Below are 20425 nucleotides of genomic sequence, written 5' to 3'. Positions count from 1 at the left end.
AAGGCTGGAACTGGTATTTTGACATTCTGTCCTCCTGCCTCTAGCCCGGCAGTGTTCCACCCATCTCTCCTTGGTCTCCCAGCCCTCCATCTCCCTCTGTCAGTAATTCCAAGCTGCTTCTGTTGGTGCTTCCTTAGTGAGCTGCTTTCCCCCAGCTCCGCCACCCCTGTGCTAGCCCTTCCCTTCCCCATTTAGTGACACCCTCAGGGCTTCGAGGGTGGCCTGAGAAGGGCGCAGTGCAAGTGTTCTCCCACCTGGAGGGTGAAAGCTCCCTTACTACTTCTAGTTTAAGGAAGTGCTTAAAATGGAGGTGGCGGCCCCCACAGTCCTTTTAACTGAAACTCTCCTCCTTTCTGCTGTGGCTTGTTTCCTCCAGTATCTCTACGCCTTCAGCATCCTTCCAATGAGTTCCATGGATGCTGCAGAGCTGGTCAAACAGCCTCAAGATGTCACTGAGAACCCCTACCGCAGGCCCTGGGGTGGCGAGAGTTGTGCTCCCCTGCTGGGAGACACAAAGGTACTGGGAGTGTGCTCTCTCTGCATAATTGGTGGGTCTATAAACTCTTAGAATATGCTGAATTTCTCATGAGGCACTCTGGAGCAGCTCATGGGGTTACACAGGAACTTGACGGGATGATCCCCATGACTGGAATACAGCAACTGAAGGATATTACTTGTTCAAAAAGAACAGGAGGAACAGAAAGGGAGGTGGGGTTGCACTGTATGGGAAAAATACATATCTCTGCACAGAAATACAGGAGGAGGAGCCTGGCATCCCCATCGAGAGCATCTGGATCAAAATAAATGGAGCAAAGAATAAAAGGAACCTGGTGGTTGGAGTCTACTACCGGCCACCCAACAAAGGAGAAGACGAGGAACAAACTTTTGACAAGCAAATAGCCAATGTTTTAAGGAAGCATGATGTAGTAGTAATGGGGGACTTCAATTTCCCCAATATTTGTTGGGAGACAAATTCTGCAAAACATGGCCCCTCCAGGAAATTCCTGTCTTGTGTGGTGGATAACTTCCTCCTACAGTAAGTAGAGGAAGGAACTAGAGGATCGGCTATCCTTGACTTGATCCTAACCAACAGAGATGACTTAGTGGATAAAGTAGCCGTTACAGGAACTCTGGGGGAAAGCGACCATGTTGCACTTGAGTTCTTGGTTCTAAGGGAAGCAAAAGCTGAGTGTAGTCAAACGCGTACCCTGGATTTTAGGAAAGCTGATTTTAATAAACTCAGAACAATGATCAGTAAGGTCCCATGGCAAGCGACGCTAGCGAGAAAAGGAGTCCAAGATGGGTGGGAGCTTTTAAAAAAGGAAATTCTCAAGGCACAGTCACAAACCATTTCAACAAGAAGTAAAGGTGGAAGACAACAGAAGAAGCCAATGTGGCTTCACAAAAAGCTTAGGGATGACCTGAAAACAAAAAGGACACATATAGGAAGTGGAAAGAAGGCCAAGTAACAAAGGAAGAGTACAGGCAGGTGGCACAGAATTGCAGGGATGATGTCAGGAAGGCTAAAGCTGAGAATGAGCTGAGGTTAGCAAGGGATGCCAAAAACAACAAAAAGGCTTTCTTCAGCTATGTGCATAGTAAAAGGGAGAGGAAAGAAATGGTGGTTTAGCTATTAAATAAGGATGGCAAAATGATAACATGACAAAGAAAAGGCAGAGGTGCTCAATTCCAAGGTGTTGTCAGCACCTTGACAACAATGCCGTGATTACTCGAAGCCAACATGGATTTGTCAAAAACAAGTCCTGCCAGACAAATTTGATCTCATTTGTTGTTCAAGTAACCTCCCTTGTAGACCGTGGGAATGCTGTAGACATCATATACCTCGACTTCAGCAAAGCTTTCGACAAAGTGCCCCATGATCTCCTGATGAGCAAACTAGCTCAAAGTGGGCTAGATGAAACAATGATCCGGTGGAGCCACAGTTGGCCACAGAATCGGATTCAAAGAGTGCTTCTCAATGGGACCTTCTCAAACTGGGGACAGGTAACGAGTGGGGTACCGCAGGGCTCAGTCCTGGGCCCAGTGCTCTTCAACATTTTTATTAATGACTTGGAGGAGGAGGTGCAGGGAATGCTGATCAGATTTGCAGATGACACCAAATTGGGCGGGATAGCGAATACTTTGGAAGACAGAAACAAAATTCAACGTGATCTGGATAGACTGGAGCGCTGGGCAGAAAACAACAGAATGACATTGAAGAGGGATAAATGCCAAGTTCTGCACCTAGGAAAAAGAAACCAAATGCAGTTACAAGATGGGGGATACGTGGCTCAACCACACTACAAGCGAGAAGGATCTTGGAATTGTTGTCGATCACAAGCTGAATATGAGCCAACCATGTGATGTGGCTGCAAAAAAGGCAAATGCTCTTTTGGGCTGCATTCATAGAAGCATAGCTTCCAAATCCCAGGAAGTACTAGTTCCCCTCTACTCAGCACTGGTTAGGCCTCATCTGAGTACTGTGTCCAGTTCTGGGCACCACACTTTAAGAAGGATGCAGACAAACTGGAGAGGGTTCAGAGGAGGGCAAAAAAGATGATCAGGGGACTGGAAACAAAGCCCTCTGAAGAGAGACGGAAAGAACTGGGCATGTTTAGCCTTGAGAAGACTGAGGGGAGATATGATAGCGCTCTTCAAGGACTTGAAAGGTTGTCCCTGAGAGGAAGGCCAGGATGTCTTTTCCATCATCTCAGAGTGCAGGACACGGAATCATGAGCTCAAGTGACAGGAAGCCAGATTCCGGCTGAACATCAGGAAAAACTTCCTGACTGTTAGAGCAATACAACAATGGAACCCGTTACCTAGGGTTCTGTCAAAGGTCCTGTTACCACGTGTCCTCGCACACGTGCGTTACGATGAACATGGAAACCAAGGGATCCTTTGAAGAGGTCTGGCACGTCACTCAAGCCGGAGTGCACCGTGCTCCAAGGAAGTGGAGCAAAAGTCGCTCAGGAACAACTGTTGCAAGCTTTGTGTTACCGCAAAAGCCTGACAGAAGAGGAAAAAATGCTTAGTCGGCATGCCAAGCCCTGGCACATGGGCTGGTAGACTAGTCCTAACAGCGATCAAGAACAACAGAGGGGAGGGAGTTGGCGATCTAGGATGGGCCCCATGAGAGGCAGAATAGATAGATCCCAAGGAATTCCAGGTCAGGAAGACGGGAATGGAGTCAACGCGTTTCTGTTTACCTTGTCACAGAGTCAGGGGAACCCAAAGGGCCTTGGAAATGGAGACCCCCATGAGCACACGCTGCTCTGTGGTCTCCCAGCTTTTGGTTGCAAGTTCAGAACGGGGCACTTGCAAAACCACAGTGCGCACATGGTCCTTTCTTCAGATACTGGCAAAGGCTCTGAGGCGATGATGGGGAATACAGGCCCAGCACCATCCGGGACGCTGGAGCTAAAACAGCCGGGCTGCAAAAATAGAGTTTGGAATGGACAGCCTAAAACTGAGGCCCTCTCCTTAAACCCTGACCAGGCCAAGGCAAATGGCAGGGACGGAGAGAGCTGGGGCCACAAGGAACAGGGGAAAGGTGGGGTGCTCCAGCAGAGGGAGGCGTCTGCCCCAGAACTTGCTTTTCCTCTTGAGAGCAAAGCCAGGACCCCACGAAGCCAGCCCCTCTCCCTCTTGCCCAGCGCGTATTCGCTGTGTTCTCTGTTCCAGGACTCCTGAGTGGCACCTTCCAGCTGCTTGGGAAAGGGGTCCCTTGTGGCGTTCAGGGGGATATTTCGCTAGTATCTCCAACTGAAATGTTTCCTCTGCAGTCAGGAGAGGGGCCTCTAAGCAGCCCTTGCATTTGCCTCCCCAGGAGGAGCCCCCATGCCAATTTTTCTTTGACCTAAGCAGCAAGCCGAAAGGGCGGAAGCGGCCTGTGGAAGGGGGGCGTGAGAGACAGCAGCCCAAGCGGGCCCCTGGCAAGCCCCGTGAGTACCAGACCCACTTCTCTTTCATGTACCAAGCTGAGGATCCTGACTGCAGGTTGACAGCCCCTGAACCGAATTTGGGGTTGGGGGGTTGATGTCCGAATTTGGGTTAGGAATCAGAGCTGTTTCCACAGCTGTTCAGGGGGGAGTAACGACTTTCTTGGGCTGCGGGCAGAGTTGAATAACTCACAGAGCATTAAGGAAGCGCAGCTGCTGCCCACCCCGCCCCCCAAGTTGGCAGAGGGTTCCCCCTCAGCAGTGTTCGCAGCCCCCACAGATCGAGGCAGGCACTTGGGCAGCGCGCCATCCAGCCGAAGGCACAGGGCAGCATTTACCGGTGATGGTGCAGGGAGGGGTGGAGGCGGGTGGTTTGGTCTCCTTGAGCCCTCCAGGGCCTGTCACCTCCTCTCCTGTGGTGGCGGCCCAGAAGAGCACCGCAGCGCCGTCATGTTCTGCCTGTGACGCGTGTTTGTTCCCCCCCACCAAGCCCTGCCAACGGCCGCGTGCTGGTTTTGCCTGGCGAGCCCAGAGGTTGAGAAGCATCTGGTGGTCAGCATTGGCACGCATGTGAGTCTCTCTTTCTGCCGCTCTTCCTGAAGAGAAGACGGTGGTGCTTGTGACCCAGAATGGCTTTGTGCAGCTGGCCCAGGACGTTCAGGCCATCCCTCGGGTCTCAAAAGGGCCAGGACTTGGGCCCAGGGAAGGCCGAGGAATGCAAGGTACTGAAGCACCCAGTGCCATCCAGCTGTTTTGGACTACAACTCTCATAATCCCCGGTCATTGGCCTTGCTGGATGGTGCTGAAGGGAGTTGTAGTCCCAAACAGCCGGAGGGCGCCAGGTTGCCTGCCGCTGCTGGAGCATTGCTGGCGCTCAGCTGGCATGGCCTTGGTTGGCAGTCTGGATGGGACACCACCGGGTGCTCCGGGTCCGAGCACGATTTATTTATTTATTATATTTATTTCTATCCGGCCTTTTCCCCAATACTGGGATTCAAAGCGGCGATGCGCTCCCTTCGTGCCTCTAGCGCTTCCTTTTGATTGCTGGATGCAGACGGTGTCCGCTCTCCCTTGGCACTCCCTGCTCGTATTTGGCAGCACCCTGGCTGCTCCTTGTTGCAGCTAGGAGGCGAAAGGCCCACCCGTTCCCTGGCAGGCCCCCTGGGTCTACCAGAGAGGCCTGCCTGCCGCAGCTCTGCTTTGCCCTGCTGGCCGCCTGGTAGAGTCTGGGAGTTGGCCGGGTCGAGAGGAGGCAGCGTCCCAGGACTGGGTTAGCTTCAGCTCTGTTGCTGCAGGGTTGCCACTGTTCTCTGTGTTCACTGCTGGAGATGGGCCGGGGGTGGCGCTGGGCCTGCTGACCATTTGCCTGCTGCGGTGTCCTAGTGCTACCTGGCCCTGGCCAAAGGCGGCTTGTCCCCCGACCATGTCCTCATCTTGCCCATCGGGCACCACCAGTCGATGGCGGAGCTCGCTTCAGAGGTGGTGAAAGAAATCGACCAGTACAAGTGTGCGCTGAAGACGTTCTTCAGGACCAAAGGGAAGAGGTGTGTGGCCTATGAGAGGAACTACAGGAGCCAGCACCTTCAGCTGCAGGTGAGGTAGTGCTGCTGGGTGGTCTGAGGCCCTGGCTGGGCCGGGGCGCATCATCTCTGCCCCCTGAACGGAGCGGCTGTGGCTCCGAGGTCTCGGGCAGCCTTAGAACCTGGAGATGTTCCTCCTCCTGCCCTCCCTCCCGGGCATGGGTCATAGCAGCGCGTTCTGTTCCCAGGCTGCAGGGCTCTGCTTCAAGCGACGTTCTGGGCAACTGTGGTGGTTCCCACCTGGCTGGCCAGAGACAGTGTCTGGGCGGCATCCGGCTGCCACAGAGAGTGTAAAGGAAACGAGAGGACTGAGGGCTCCTGGAGATGAGAGGGCCCTCGGCCGCTCACCTCCCACAGGACAGTGTCATAAGTTTAAGCCTGCAAGAGAGGCGCTGGCCTTCTTCATGATGAAAGGCTTTGCTGAGGGGCGCTCCGTGGCGCCCCTGTGATGGCATTCCCCACTGTCTTTTGCTTCACTCTCTCGCTTGGATGTCCCCTGACTGTCTCCCGCATGCTGCCCATGGGCGGCTCCTCTAGGTGGTTCCTGTGCCCCAGGACAGCTGCACGACTGAAGACGTCAAAGAGGCCTTTATCGTCCAGGCGGAGGAGCAGCACATCAAGTTGCTGGAGATCCCGGAACACTCGGCCCTCAAGCAAGTAGGGTGCAAGCGGTGGCTTCATTCCCATGTGTCAGGGCTGCCAGAAAGGGTGCTGAGTGGGCAGGGGCTGGATCTGGCCTCATGGGCTCACCCTCGTGCCCCTTGCCCTTGGCGTGCCCATTCGGCAGCTGGCAGGACGCTAAGGGGTGTGTGTGTGTGTGTGCTGCTCTGAACAGAGTCTGAATCCATGCCTGCAACGGGGGGGGGCTCTAGGCCGGCCACCGAGGCCTTCCGATGGCACCGCTTCCACCACGCCCCCTGGCGCTGCAGGGAGTCTGCTTAAGGACAAGCAGGCGGCGGTGGCTGGCCGCAGTTGTCCTGGCCTGGGGCATGGGGGTGCTGTGGTTGCCAGCCCTGCCCTGCAAGGGAGTGGGGACCCTGTCCGCCTGGCAGATGCTGCCCTGTTTGGGGTACATGACTGTTACGCTGATCGCTGTGCAGGCAGGTTCGTGGACCCGAGCATCCCTTAATTCCCCCAGGGATGGAGGGCGCCGGGGAGAACCTGCCTCTGGTGGCCTCCACGATGGCTGTGGCGGTGGCTGCTGCTCCTCCGTGTCCTGAGGAGATGGCACAGCTGATAAACCCCTTGCTGGGCTGCACCTGGGGCGGAGGCTGCCACCCATTTCCTGGCTACCTGCGTCTGGAGCCGCGTGTCTTGCACGCTGCTCTGGGGGCAGGGGGATTTGGGCCTGCAAAGCTCTCCGTGGCTTAGTCCAATCCTCCGCTCTTCCTGGGTCCTGCTGCCATGTGGCTGGCAGCGTCGAGATGGTGGAGCCCGCCTGTGTGGCCTCTGGAGGCTGGGGCTCCCTCTGTGGGCTCTGTCCACTCCCCTCCCCAAACCCTGCCCCCTGGCCTGGAGGCTACCTGGGTCTGTGGGAGGAGGCAGGGAGAGGAATCCCCTTGCTACCTCCAGCCTGTGATTGGAGGTAGCGAGGGATCCCCCCAGTGAGCAGCAGCTGCGCACTCATCCTGGCCGGCTGCACTTCGCCAACCCTGCAGCGTCCTCCACTGGGGAAAGGATGTGGGGCGGGTGAAGCCTCTGACCAGTGGGCAAGGTGGATGTCCCAGCCAGGGCATCGGTCGGGGCAGCCTTGCTCCGTGCAGGCTTTCCTGGGTTGTTTGCGCAGCCCCCGCCCCCCCGGTGTTGGGTTAGTAGCCACACCCTGGCATCTTTCGGCCTGCAGATTTTGTTGTCCAACCTTAAGTTACAACCATGATGCTGAGCATTCCTGTGGACCTTGTGTCTTTGTTGCATTCCAGCTGGTAAGGGGGTCAGTTGTGCCTCGCAGCTGCTCCACAACTTTGGGAATCCACCCAGAGAACTTCAGCTATTGGGCAGCACGAAAATGTAATAAATACACCCAGTCCCTTTCCTCTTTCCCTGTCTTGGAGGGGTGGGGGTGGCACAGTGTGAGCAGGTTCCAGCAGTGACCCAGTATCCCCCTCCTTGCAGCATCCCGGGGTTGCAGAGACAGAGGCAGCACAGCTCCTGGGTTCTGCTCCTCTTCACTGAGTCGGATCTTCTGGGGATGGGTGGCGGGGAAGTCCAGGAGATGCGTCTGTGTAGAAATGGATCTTGTGATTGTCTTTCAGATAGTTCAGCCAGGAACACCATATTTTTATGTTGAGCTGGATAATGGAGAGAAGCTCTTCCATCGAATTGGGAAAAATTTTCCGCTGCAGTTTGGAAGGTTTGTGAATTTCGGTTGCCCTAGAGAGCCACCCATCCTTTCTTGCAGCCTTGCGCATGAAATACCCACAACACAGCTGGGGGGCATCTTGCACTCTCCTCGGCTGGCTGGCTGGCGTGGCCTCACCAGGGGACCTGCTCCTGCCCCCCTCTCTGCATTCAGATGGTGCCCCCAGCCCCCCACTGCTCAGATGTGGCTTTGAGAGGGCCAGCCAGCCTGCTGGCAGGGCTCTGAGAGAGGAGGGCTCATGCCTGCCTGAGCTTTCCCCTTCTGGTCCACAGGGAAGTTCTGGCCAGCGAGGCTGTCCTGGGCATGCCTGGCCGGGCTGACTGGAGAAGCTGCCAGGCAGGGCAAGAGGAGGAAGCTGCTGCAGCCCAAGCCTTCCGCCGAGCCTTCGAGCCCTTCGACTTTGCCCAGATGGACTGAGGGCCAGTGTGGAGCGCACAGGACTGTGCCAGCCCATCCTTTGCTGTTCCTGTGAAGAAGAATCCCTCCCGCAAGGCCTCTTGTCCAGCCCTCCAAATTTGCAGGGAGAAACCGAAGGCTCCCACGGAAGTTTCCTCCATATCCCAGCCATTCTCTGCTGCTCTCTCCCTGGCCGTGGCATGTTGTCCCGCTGGCTGCTCCCCTTGGCTGGCCCCTGGCTTCCGCAGAGCCCGAGGAGAGAGGTGCGTGAGAGAGTGGCTGCTGCCACTGAGCACAGGAGCCACCCTGCGCTGGGGAGCAGGCTGTGTACATGTGGCATACAGCAGCACCCCAGAGTTCTACCTTCTGGCAGGAAGTCCCCGCCACCCATCCCTCACGCACCGAGAGCGAAGGAATGCAGTCCCAGTCAGCTTTCTGGAGGCGGTGTGTTTGAGGGTGGAAATGCCAGGCCTCTCTGCTCCTCTGGCTTGTATAAATGGCGGCGGGGGGGGGGGGGACTGCTTATGAGCAAGCAAACAGTGGAAACGAGAGAAAGCAGGCTCAGTCCGCAGTGCGGAGCAGTCCCAGCCACCGGGAGCTTTCTCTGCAGCTCCAGATTTGGCTGTAGGGAAGATCCACCCATACAACAGCTGCAAGTTAGCACCATCGGTAGAAGGAACTGGCAAGGGAGCATCTGGCGGGCAGAGGAGGAAATTCTGTGGTTCTGCCAGAGGGGACCCAAAGGTAGCCAAGCAAGGAGCTGGGTCAGGCTGAGCAAGGGTTCCCTCGGGCCAGTCAGGACAGGCGAATGGGGTGGGGAGTCTTTATCACAGCCTTTCCCCTGCTTGCTGTGCTCCGCTGTTGCTCCTAAGATGTGTCTTGTTTTTTTATCGGGAGAGTGAACTTTGGGGCCACGTATTAGTTCGGAGGGAATGCTCTCTGGAGATGTAGAAACCTGAACCTGTATCAGATAGGTCAGGTGCTATAAAATTTGTTTTTGATAAGAAACAAATAAATAAAAGTGTGTTTTTATATTTTAAAAATTGTCCGAATCCCTCTCATTTGGTCAGTTGCTTCTTCACTCAAGGTCTGTGAAGCGGAGTCATAATTCTCTGTGTTCGGAAAAAGGCCCCCTTGTGAGGTCAGTCGGGGCATTGGCTACTGCGTGGGCACGATGCTCCCCCCTCTGCTGTGCTCACTGCCGCTGCGCCTCCACCTTTGCTGGCCGCTGCAGTGCCGCCGATGGCCACTCTTCCCCCCGCTGCTGTGGCGTCCCCGCCTTCGCCGGGCCCCTCATCTGGACCACCTGCACGGGCACCCTCCACGTGCACACGCCGGCGCAGACGTGGGCAAGGTGGCCAGGCCCTGCCTCCTTCATGGCCCACGTGACCATGAAGTCACAGTGGCCCTGCTCTCACCACTGCTCAGCCCAGTGGGTGCCCCTCCCGCTGAGCTGGAAGCCCCTCCTAAAGTGCCACTCAGCCGCCACTGCTGCTCGTCACAGTTGTCGGGCTGCTGCTGGCTGCCAGCCGGGCCACTGCTGGTGCTGGGCCCCCCTCTGCTCTGCTGGCCGCCTCCACGGCTGCTGGCCACTCTGCCTTGCCACTGGCCCGTGCCCACCTCCCAAAGTGGGAGGCCAGGGAGGCAGCAAGCAGCACCGGGCCAACTGCTGACATCTGTGTCAGCATGACATCTGTGTGCAGGGCGAACTTGAGCTACACATCAGGAAAAACGGAGCAATATGACAATGGAACCCATTTCCTGGGGAGGGGGTGGGCTCTCCCACACTGGAGGCGTTCAAGAGGAGGCTGGACAGCCACCTGTCAGGGATGCTCTGACTTGGATTCCTGCATTGAGCAGGGGTTTGGGCTCAATGGCCTTGTGGGCCCCTTCTAGCCCTACTGTTCCATGATTCTATGAGCGGCAGTGTGGTCCTTACCCCTGCGGTCGCTGCCATCACCCTCCTCTTCCAGGAGCTGCTAGTGTCATCTGCATCGTTGCCATCTCCGCCACTGGCACCGCCGCTGTCCCCGAATTCACCAGTGGGTAGCACACAGCCCTGAGGCTCTGCTCACTCGTCAGCCAGCAGAGGAGCACGTCCAGGCTGAGCACATGCAGCAGCGTGCTGAGGCAGCAGCCTTACTGCACCCCGGGCCAGATCGCCACCTCACGGCTGCGGTGCCCGTTGATCTGCTGCACAACAGCTGCACCGCGGGACAAGAGCCACAGGTAGCAAACCAACTCAGGGGTGCCCTTCCAGCGCAGCACCTCCCAGAGGAAGGCGTGGTGGGCATTGTCAGAGTCCCCGCCAGCAGCCCACACGGACCAGCCCGAAGACCTCCCTCAAGGCACACAGAACATCCACCGTGGTGCAGCCCAGCCCCGCGCTCGTCGGCAATCTTGCTGGCAGGAGAACTCTCAGAACTGCTCTCTATTCTCTTTGAGAAATCATGGAGGATGGGGGAAGTGGCAGATGACTGGAGGAGGGCTAACATCGTCCCTATCTTCAAAAAGGGTAAAAAGGAGGAACCTGGGAACTACAGACCAGTCAGTCTGACATCAATTCCTGGGAAAATTCTGGAGCAGATGATAAAGCAATCCATCTGGAAGCACCTTGACAACAATGCCGTGATTACTCGAAGCCAACATGGATTTGTCAAGAAAAGTCCTGCCAGACGAATCTGATCTCATTTTTTGATCAGGTCACCTCCCTTGTGGACTGTGGGAATGCTGTGGACATCATATACCTCGACTTCAGCAAAGCTTTCGACAAAGTGCCCCATGATATCCTGATGAGCAAACTAGCTCAAAGTGGGCTAGATGAAACAACGATCCGGTGGATCCACAGTCGGCTACAGAATCGGACTCAAAGAGTGCTTCTCAATGGGACCTTCTCAAACTGGGGAGAGGTAATGAGCGGGGTACCGCAGGGCTCAGTCCTGGGCCTAGTGCTCTTCAACATTTGTATTAATGACTTGGAGGAGGAGGTGCAGGGAATGCTGATCAAATTTGCAGATGGCACAAAATTGGGCAGGATAGCTAATACTTTGGAAGACAGAAACAGAATTCAAAGTGATCTTGATAGGCTGTAGCGCTGGGCAGAAAACAACAGAATGACATTGAATAGGGATAAATGCCAAGTTCTGCACCTAGGAAAAAGAAACCAAATGCACAGTTACAAGGTGGGGGATCAACCACACTACAAGTGAGAAGGATCTTGGAATTGTTGTTGATCACAAGCTGAATATGAGCCAACCATGTGATGTGGCTGCAAAAAAGGCAAATGCTCTTTTGGGCTGCATTCATAGAAGCATAGCTTCCAAATCCCAGGAAGTACTAGTTCCCCTCTACTCAGCACTGGTTAGGCCTCATCTGGAGTACTGTGTCCAGTTCTGGGCACCACACTTTTAAGAAGGATGCAGACAAACTGGAGAGGGTTCAGAGGAGGGCAACAAAGATGATCAGGGGACTGGAAACAAAGCCCTATGAGGAGAGACTGAAAGAACTGGGCATGTTTAGCCTTGAGAAGAGAAGACTGAGGGGAGATAGGATAGCACTCTTCAAGGACTTGAAAGGCTGTCACAGAGAGGAAGGCCAGGATCTCTTCTTGATCATCCCAGAGTGCAGGACACGGAATCATGGGCTCAAGTGACAGGAAGCCAGATTCCGGCTGAACATCAGGAAAATCTTCCTGACTGTTAGAGCAATATGACAGTGGAACCAATGACCTAGGGAGGTGGTGGGCTCTCCCACACTGGAGGCGTTCAAGACGAGGCTGGACAGCCACCTGTCAGGGATGCTCTGACTTGGATTCCTGCATTGAGCAGGGGGTTGGACTCGATGGCCTTGTAGGCCCCTTCCAACCCTACTATTCTATGATTCAACTGTCCGTTCAGCACCTTGGCCGGGATCCAGTCATGATGGACCACCAGTTCCACACCAGCGTGGGGTCCCTGGTCTTTGGCTTGGGGGTGAACCCAGGCGTGCCCGTGATGGAGGCTGCGCTCATGTAGTCCCGCTCCAAGCGCTCACACAGCCAGCAGGAACGCTAGCTGCCGCCAGAAGTGCATGTAGCACGCCCAGCTGAGGCCATCTGGGCCGGGGCAGAGCAGCTGCTCCCGTGCGTGATGGCCTCGGCCGCCTCTCACTCTGCGATGGGCCCCAGCAGCCCCTGCGCACCCGCCCCACTGAGCCCCGCATGCAAGCGGTGCCACTCGGCCCCCGCGGCTGCGGGAGGCTCTGCAGGGATCCCCACCTGCATCCGCCTCCACTCCCGCCTTCTTGGCGAACAGCGCACTGTAGAAGAGCTCCGTGATGAGAAGCATGTCGCCCAGCCCGGCACTCGCCCTCCAGCGCGTGCGGGCTGTGCATCCTGCCCGCCCCAGTTTCCCCCGCCCCCCCGCCTTGGCCCACTCATCCACAGCCACAACGGGGCTCCTGGCACAGCACGCCCTGGTGTGGTGCTGCTCCACGCTTCACCGCATTGCACAGCAGGCACCCCCCTCCCGCGCCTGGCCCGCTGGTGCACCTGCCGTGGCCAACACGACCTGCAGCAGTCCGTGGTCCAACCGCGGCATGTTCGCTGCATGTGTGCCGCTGTGTGCCGCTCCTCTGGTGCCCACACCCAGTCCACGCGGCTCGCGAGGTAGAAGGTGAACTGCGTGCCCTGGGTTAGGGTTGGGGTTATTTTTTTTAGGTTTAGGTTTTTATTTCAAATGTTACTACTCAAAACGTCTACATCCGAATGTGAAAGTCCGTAACAAAAACGGAAAAGACGTCAAAACTGAGTACCTAATACAGAAATAATACTTATTTATTTATTTATTTATTTCATTTCTATACCGCCCAATAGCTGAAGCTCTCTAATACTATCTGACTTATTCTAATACACAGAAAAATTCTGATGCTGACAGCTTGTTAACATTAATAGAATGCGAGTGTCTGCTTTTAAAATTCACGTTAGAGAAACCCCTTCACCCCCCTTTTTAGATTACATAATTTCTGGCAGCAGGTAAAATATAAATACCTGCTTGCGTGCAAACCTTTACGTAATTGCAGAGTACTATCTGCAGTCCACGGATTTTTTTCCGTTTGACGGTGATCTTCCCTTTTCAAGAGTGCTCAAGATCTCTATTTGGTTTAGAATAAACCTCGCCAAGCCATCTGTTCTACAGGGAAGCTGTGTTCCGATTGTCCCCCTCCTCTGAATGGTTAAAGCTGATGCAACAAACAGATTAGCCACTCTCACGGTGCTGGACAGCACAGTCTGTGTCCCTTCTGAATCCATGTGCTACTGACTGTGCTCTCTCTTTCTCTTCAAGACTCTCAGTCCTTTAACACCTTTGACTGGTTCTGCTCCAGACCCCTTTGCCTCCCACGGTTGAGCAGCAAGCTGTGGCCAGTCCAATGCCTCCGTCAATTTAGTCCACGTCTCTTTCACAAAGTGTTCAGTTGTTTCTACATGTCCCCTTTGTTGTTTCTACACTTCTAACCAAGTTCTTTGGGCAACCAGGTTTTTTTTGTCTGTAACCTATACACCTGGTGATAGAATCGCCATCGTACATCCCACAAACTATATGGAATTCGCTTATCCATGAAGTACTCTATTGGATACTCTTGATGTTTAAGGTAAGAGACTCCTTTTTTAAATTTTTCTCCCTGTGTTGCTGAAAATTATTTACCTCTAACATTTCCCTGTACAACTTTTGTTTTACTACCTTTACAGGGTCTGTCTCTTCATTAGCCCATATCAGTTTTATACTTTTTTAAAACTGCGTACGTTTCCCAGAAAAAGCCTGAGCCCAAGAGTCTTACAGTCCCAGAGACTGTGAAAGAAGTTTCTCCCTTTCTACATCCAGTTCCTGTTCTCCCAGTGTTTAGGAAATTAGAGGACCCACACACGGGGGCATGTTTGGCCTCGTTCCCAGAGGGCGTACTTCCCAAAACTGAAACTTGGGAATCCTGCCACAAATTTCATGGTGACTGCTGGGAAGCCCAGTCCCCCTTCATTGATCATTTTGAAGGCCACCGCTCCAGGTAGGGGGAAAGTGGCCATTCCCCTGAGGAACTGAAAGTAGTTTCAGCTTCTTTTGCTACCGACAAAGGGGGAGGATATACCATGGCTACGTTTGCTGCAATTGGAATGACGTATGTCTCAACGTACACTGCCTTCTGATAGATGTTGAGTTCCCATTTTGCCATGTTTTGACTTTCTTTTTTAGTTTTTCTAGCCAATCTAGCCAATTTTTCTTCCATCCCCCTCTCTTAATGGAGAACAATAATCCTCTGATTTTCACTTCAACTGGCTCCTGTCTTTCTTTTGAGCTCGTCTGCATACCAGCCTGAAATGCCTCATCCATGGACATGACATACAATTGCTTGTCCACCTCGCCCAGCTTTATGAAAAAAATGTTTTTGAAAATTTAATTGTGCCCCAGAGACTTTACCATAGTCTTCAAATATTGCCCTCACTTGAAGGATTTCTTCAGTATTGTTCGCTAATAAAGAAATACCGTCCGCATGGACCACAAACTTGATGTGCACCTCCCATAGAGGTGACAGGATCTCAGTGAGGCCTTGTACTTTTTGCTCTAATTGTAATTTGCTCAACATGGTATCTAATACTAACATGTACAACAGTGGACTAAGTGGACATCCCTGTCATGCCCCTGATCTTAGCATGATGCTTTTCCCCCTGTGGCCATTGATTTGAGGGGTAACTGTAGCCGCCTCGTATATAGTTTGAACATATCAGATAAATTTATCCGGCACCCCCCTCCATTTTAGTGCAGCCCAGAGGAATCCGTGATACATATTATCAAAAGCCTTGGTCTGGTCCACTTGCAATATGTTCCCTTTCCATTCCCTTTTCCTCACCAATTCAAAGATTTCATGAAACAAACACACGGAGTCTAGCACGGACCTTCCAAGTACTGCACTCGTTTGGGAAGATATCTCTATTTTTCCAGCTATTGTTGCAAGTCAGTTATTCAGCAGTCTGGCAAAAATTCTGTAGTCCACGTTCATTAGAACGATGGGCCTCCAGTTTTGGGGTAATGTCAGGTCACCTTGTTTTGGGAAAAAAAAATTAAGTGCCTTGATAAAAGGATGGAGACAACCTCATTTGCGTTAAGAAAAAAATGTAAACTTTGGTTAACGGGGGAGTAATCCACTGTTTAAACTTTTTATAGTAATTCCATCCAAGCCCATCTGGGCCTGAGCCTGACTTACTCCTGCCTTCTGTAATTGCCCTCATCACTTCCTCCTCAGTAAAAGTACCTGTAACATCTTTAGTTAATTTCTCATACAGCTCCCCTTCCAGATCTTGTAGATGACAGGTGAAATATTGTCTGATCTCAAGTTCAGAGATTGGCTTTAAAGCGTGCATACACTCGTAATATGCACCCGTAATATTTAACATATCCTTCGGGTGAAAGGAAACTTCCCGCTCTTCTTTCTCTCTCAAGCCACTTATATCCATGGGCGCGTTAGGATTACGTGATTTTGCCCATTCATCTCTATGTACCGCCAGCCCTTTTACTCTAAAATATATTTTTCTCATTCTCTTTTTGTTTTGCCTGAAAGGCAGCTATAATATTTCATGACTGTTGAAGGATCTCTTTATTATAAGGCAAGCCCCGATTTGCTCTATCATGGCAACACAAAAATCTGTAACTGCTTCATGGAAACCTCTTACTACTTTGTTAATTTTCCTTTCATAATTTTGACATTCTTTTTTATCACCCTTTTAAACCTTTTCCACCATTCCCCTAACTCATCCTCATCCTCCAGCAGAGTGAACACGTCAGCCGTCGTTGCTGCAATTCTTTACAGGAGAAAACATTCAACAGTTTTGCCCTTAACTTCCAAAGGGGTTTCCCCCGCGGGTATACCTGTCCCATAGTAAAGTCCACACTGAGCATAGCATGATCAGACCACGGAGTGACCACTAGTTGAACTTGCTCTGTTTTCAACTCTTTAGGGGCTCTGATCCTATCGATCTGGTAATAAGTGTATCCCCTTCATGGATCACTGCCTTGTTGTGACGAAGGGGCTTGCGTAACTCAGTGAAGCCATAAGCTATGCCGTGCAGGGCTACCCAAGACGGACAGGTCTTGGCGGAGAAGTATTCCAGTATTCCTGCCAAGAAAACCCCATGGAACGTATCACAAGGCGAAAAGATATGACGCCGGAAGATGAGCCCCTCAGGTCGGAAGGTGTCCAATATGCTACTGGGGAAGAGCAGAGGGTATTTCCAAGTAGCACCAGAAAGAGTGAAGCGGCTGGGCCAAAGCCGAAAGGACACTCAGCTGTGGATGTGTCTGGTGGTGAAAAGAAAATCCGATGCTGTAAAGAACAATATTGTTTAGGAACCTGGAATGTCAGATCAATGAATCAAGGTAAGCTGGAGGTGGTCAAACATGAGATGGCAAGATTGAACATCGACATCTTGGGAATCAGCAAATTAAAATGGACAAGCATGGGCGAATTTAATTCTGGTGACCATCATATCTACTACTGTGGGCAAGAATCCCTTAGAAGAAATGGAGTAGCACTCATAGTCAACAAAAGGGTGGGAAAAGCAGTACTGGGGTACAATCTTAAAAATGATAGAATGATCTCAGTACGAATCCAAGGCAAACCATTCAACATCACAGTAATTCAAGTCTATGCCCCAACCACTGAGGCTGAAGAAGCAGAGGTTGATCGGTTCTATGAAGACCTACAACACCTTCTAGAACTAACACCAAAAAAAGATGTCCTCTTCATCATAGGGGACTGGAATGCTAAAGTAGGAAGTCAAGAAATCACCGGGATAACAGGCAGGCATGGCCTTGGTGTACAAAATGAAGCAGGACAAAAGCTAATAGAGTTTTGCCAAGAGAACACGCTGATCATAGCAAACACTCTTTTCCAACAGCACAAGAGACGACTCTACACATGGACATCACCAGATGGTCAATATCGAAATCAGATTGATTATGTCCTTTGCAGCCAAAGATGGAGAAGCTCCATAAAGTCAGTAAAAACAAGACCTGGAGCTGACTGTGGCTCAGATCATGAGCTGCTTCTTGCAAAATTTCGGCTTAAATTGAAGAACGTAGGGAAAACCACTAAACCATTCAGGTATGACCTAAATCATATCCCTTATGAATATACAGTGGATGTGAGGAATAGATTTCAGGGATTAGACCTGATAGACAGAGTGCCTCAGGAACTATGGACGGAGGTCCGTAACATTGTTCAGGAGGCAGCAACGAAATCCATCCCAAAGAAAAAGAAATGCAAGAAAGCCAAGTGGCTGTCTGATGAGGCTTTACAAGTAGCTGAGGAAAGAAGGGAAGCAAAAAGCAAGGGAGAAAGGGGAAGATATATCCAACTGAATGCAGAGTTCCAGAGAATAGCAAGGAGAGACAAGAAGGCCTTCTTAAATGAACAATGCAAGGAAATGGAGGAAAACAACAGAATGGGAAAGACTAGAGATCTCTTCAAGAAAATTGGAGATATCAAGGGAACGTTTTGTGCAAAGACAGGCATGATAAAGGACAAAAAAGGCAGGGACCTCACAGAAGCAGATGAGATTAAGAAGTGGTGGAAAGAATACACAGAAGAACTATACAGGAAAGATCTTAATGTCCTTGATAGCCATGATAGTAATGTCCTTGATAGCCATGATAGTGCGGTCACTGAACCTGAGCCGGACATCCTCGAGAGTGAAGTCAAGTGGGCCTTAGGAAGCATTAGTAACAACAAAGCTAGCGGAGATGACTGTCTTCCAGCTGAGCTATTTAAAATCCTAAAAGATGATGCTGTTAAAGTGCTGCATTCAATATGCCAACAAATTTGGAACACTCAGCAATGGCCGCAAGACTGGGAAAGGTCAGTTTACATTCCATTTCCAAAGAAGGGCAACGCCAAAGAGTGTTCAAACTACCACACAATTGCGCTCATTTCACATGCCAGCAAGGTGATGCTCAAAATCCTACAAGCTAGGCTTCAGCAGTATGCGAACCGAGAACTACCGGAAGTACAAGCTGGGTTTCGAAGAGGCAGAGGAACTAGAGATCAAATCGCCAACATTCGCTGCATCATGGAGAAAGCAAGAGAATTCCAGAAAAACATCTATTTCTGCTTCATTGACTATGCTAAAGCCTTTGATTGTGTGGATCACAACAAACTGTGGCAAATTCTTAAAGTGATGGGAGTAGCAGACCACCTTACCTGTCTCCTGAGAAACCTGTATGAGGGTCAAGAAGCAACAGTAAGAACCAGACATGGAACAACCGAGTGGTTCAAAATTGGGAAAGGAGTACGACAAGGCTGCATATTGTCACCCTGCTTATTTAACTTATACGCAGAGTACATCATGAGAAATGCCGGGTTGGATGAATCAGAGGTCGGAATTAAGATTGCTGGGAGAATTATCAACAACCTCCAATATGCAGATGATACCACCCTAATGGCAGAAAGCGAAGAGGATCTCAAGAGCCTCTTGTTGAGGGTGAAAGAGGAGAGTGCAAAAGCTGGTTTGAAACTCAACATTAAAAAAAATAACTCATGGCATCTGGCCCCATCACTTCCTGGCATATGGAAGGGGAAGAAATGGAAGCAGTGACAGATTTTACTTTCTTGGGCTCCAAGATCACTGCAGACGGTGACTGTAGCCATGAAATTAAAAGACGCTTGCTCCTGGGGAGGAAAGCTATGGCAAACCTAGACAGCATAGTAAGAAGCAGAGACATCACCTTGCCAACAAAGGTCCGTCTAATCAAAGGTATGGTTTTCCCAGTAGTAATGTATGGCTGTGAGAGCTGGACTATAAGGAAGGCTGAGCGCCGAAGGATTGATGCTTTTGAACTGTGGTGCTGGAGAGGACTCTTACGAGTCCCCTGGACTGCAAGGAGGTCCAATCAGTCAATCCTAAACGAAATCAACCGTGAGTGCTCATTGGAAGGACAGATATTGAAGCTGAAGGTCAAATATTTTGGCCACCTAATGCGAAGAGAAAACTCTCTGGAAAAGACCCTGATGCTGGGAAAGACTGAAGGCAAAAGGAGAAGGGGACAGCAGAGGATGAGATGGCTAGATAGCATCAGCGATGCAATGAATATGAACTTGAGCACGCTCTGGGAGAGTGCGCAGGACAGGAAGGCTTGGCGTGCTATGGTCCATGGGGTCACGAAGAGTCGGACACGACTGAACTACTGAACAACAATAAGTGTATCTTGCTCCATACATGGCTGGATGGTTTTGAACAAAAGCTTCCCTACAGGTTACTGGAAAGAAATCTACTAGAGATGTCCAGCGCTTTATCAAGAAGATTATTGCACTCAAAAAATTGTTTTAAGTCTCGCTCCTCCCTGGGTAAAGGCTTCTGTTTAGCGCGATCATTATTGTTATCCTTTTGAGGCAAATAACTTACTCTGTTGGAAAGCCTTGTTCTATTATTAAAATCCCCTGCCAGTTTAATATAGTGATGTGTGTTGCAATTAGCTTTTACATGAGGCCAGAAATCCTTTCTTTTACTCTAACTGGAGCATATAGAGCACACAAATGAAACCCTGTAAGTTCTTTTGATCCATCCTTTGATACTGTTTGTAAAGAAAAACCTATAATCACCAGACATCCTGGTAGTGTTTCTAAAATGAAATCAATATTCATGTCACCTCTCCTACAAAAAAGCACTCCTACCCCTGTCTGGTATTAGAATCATAGAATAGTAGGGTTGGAAGGGGCCTACAAGGCCATTGAGCCCAACCCCCTGCTCAATGCAGGAATCCAAGTCATCCCTGACAGATAGCTGTCCAGCCTCCTCTTGAATGCCTCCAGTGTGGGAGAGCCCACCAGCCCTACTCTTCTATGATTCTATATGGTTCTTCGTCTTCCTCCCAATGGGGTGCTGTCAACCCCCCCATCCCTCTCCCGGGCTGCCCTGTTTCACCTCTTTCCCAGCTATATTTGCATAAGTGTGAGCAGCAGGAGCGGTCCCAGCTTGTTCATCGAGTGCTTGCTGGCTCTCATCTTCCTTTCTATTTCCCAATACGGTCTCTCCACCGAACTCCCCCCTTCCTCCTTCTCCTCTTTCTTTTAACAGTGGAAAATCTACAGTGAGATAGAGCCTTGCCTCCCCCAGTCGCTGTGAGGAGGCC

General features: G+C 51.5%; 1 protein-coding gene across 5 annotated transcripts in view; it reads left to right on the top strand.

Annotated features, from left to right (window-relative positions):
• The window catches only part of CWF19L1 (CWF19 like cell cycle control factor 1), a 30406-nt gene extending 21074 nt beyond the window's left edge, over positions 1-9332 (top strand). Inside the window, exons 8-15 of one of the 5 annotated variants that reach the window (XR_014790800.1) lie at positions 377-517; positions 3830-3944; positions 4432-4511; positions 5325-5534; positions 6059-6178; positions 7441-7528; positions 7774-7871; positions 8153-9325. Coding sequence is in view for 2 of the 5 variants with exons in the window: in XM_084854676.1 (XP_084710802.1) it covers positions 377-517; positions 3830-3944; positions 4432-4511; positions 5325-5534; positions 6059-6178; positions 7774-7871; positions 8153-8297 (909 nt within the window). In the remaining 3 variants the exon portion in view is untranslated. Of the gene's footprint in view, positions 1-376; positions 518-3829; positions 3945-4431; positions 4512-5324; positions 5535-6058; positions 6179-7440; positions 7702-7773; positions 7872-8152 lie in introns of those variants that run through there. The other 4 variants (XR_014790801.1, XR_014790802.1, XM_084854676.1 and 1 more) reach the window with 4 other exon arrangements.
• Positions 9333-20425: the final 11093 nt, after the last annotated feature.

This window comes from Heloderma suspectum, chromosome 4 (genome assembly GCF_057233095.1).
Source record: "Heloderma suspectum isolate Gila_16-S chromosome 4, 16-S_ref, whole genome shotgun sequence".
In the NCBI taxonomy this organism is placed as follows: Eukaryota; Metazoa; Chordata; class Lepidosauria; order Squamata; family Helodermatidae; genus Heloderma; species Heloderma suspectum.
Note: the sequence above shows the minus strand (reverse complement) of the source record. Positions and strands in the feature narration are given on the sequence as shown.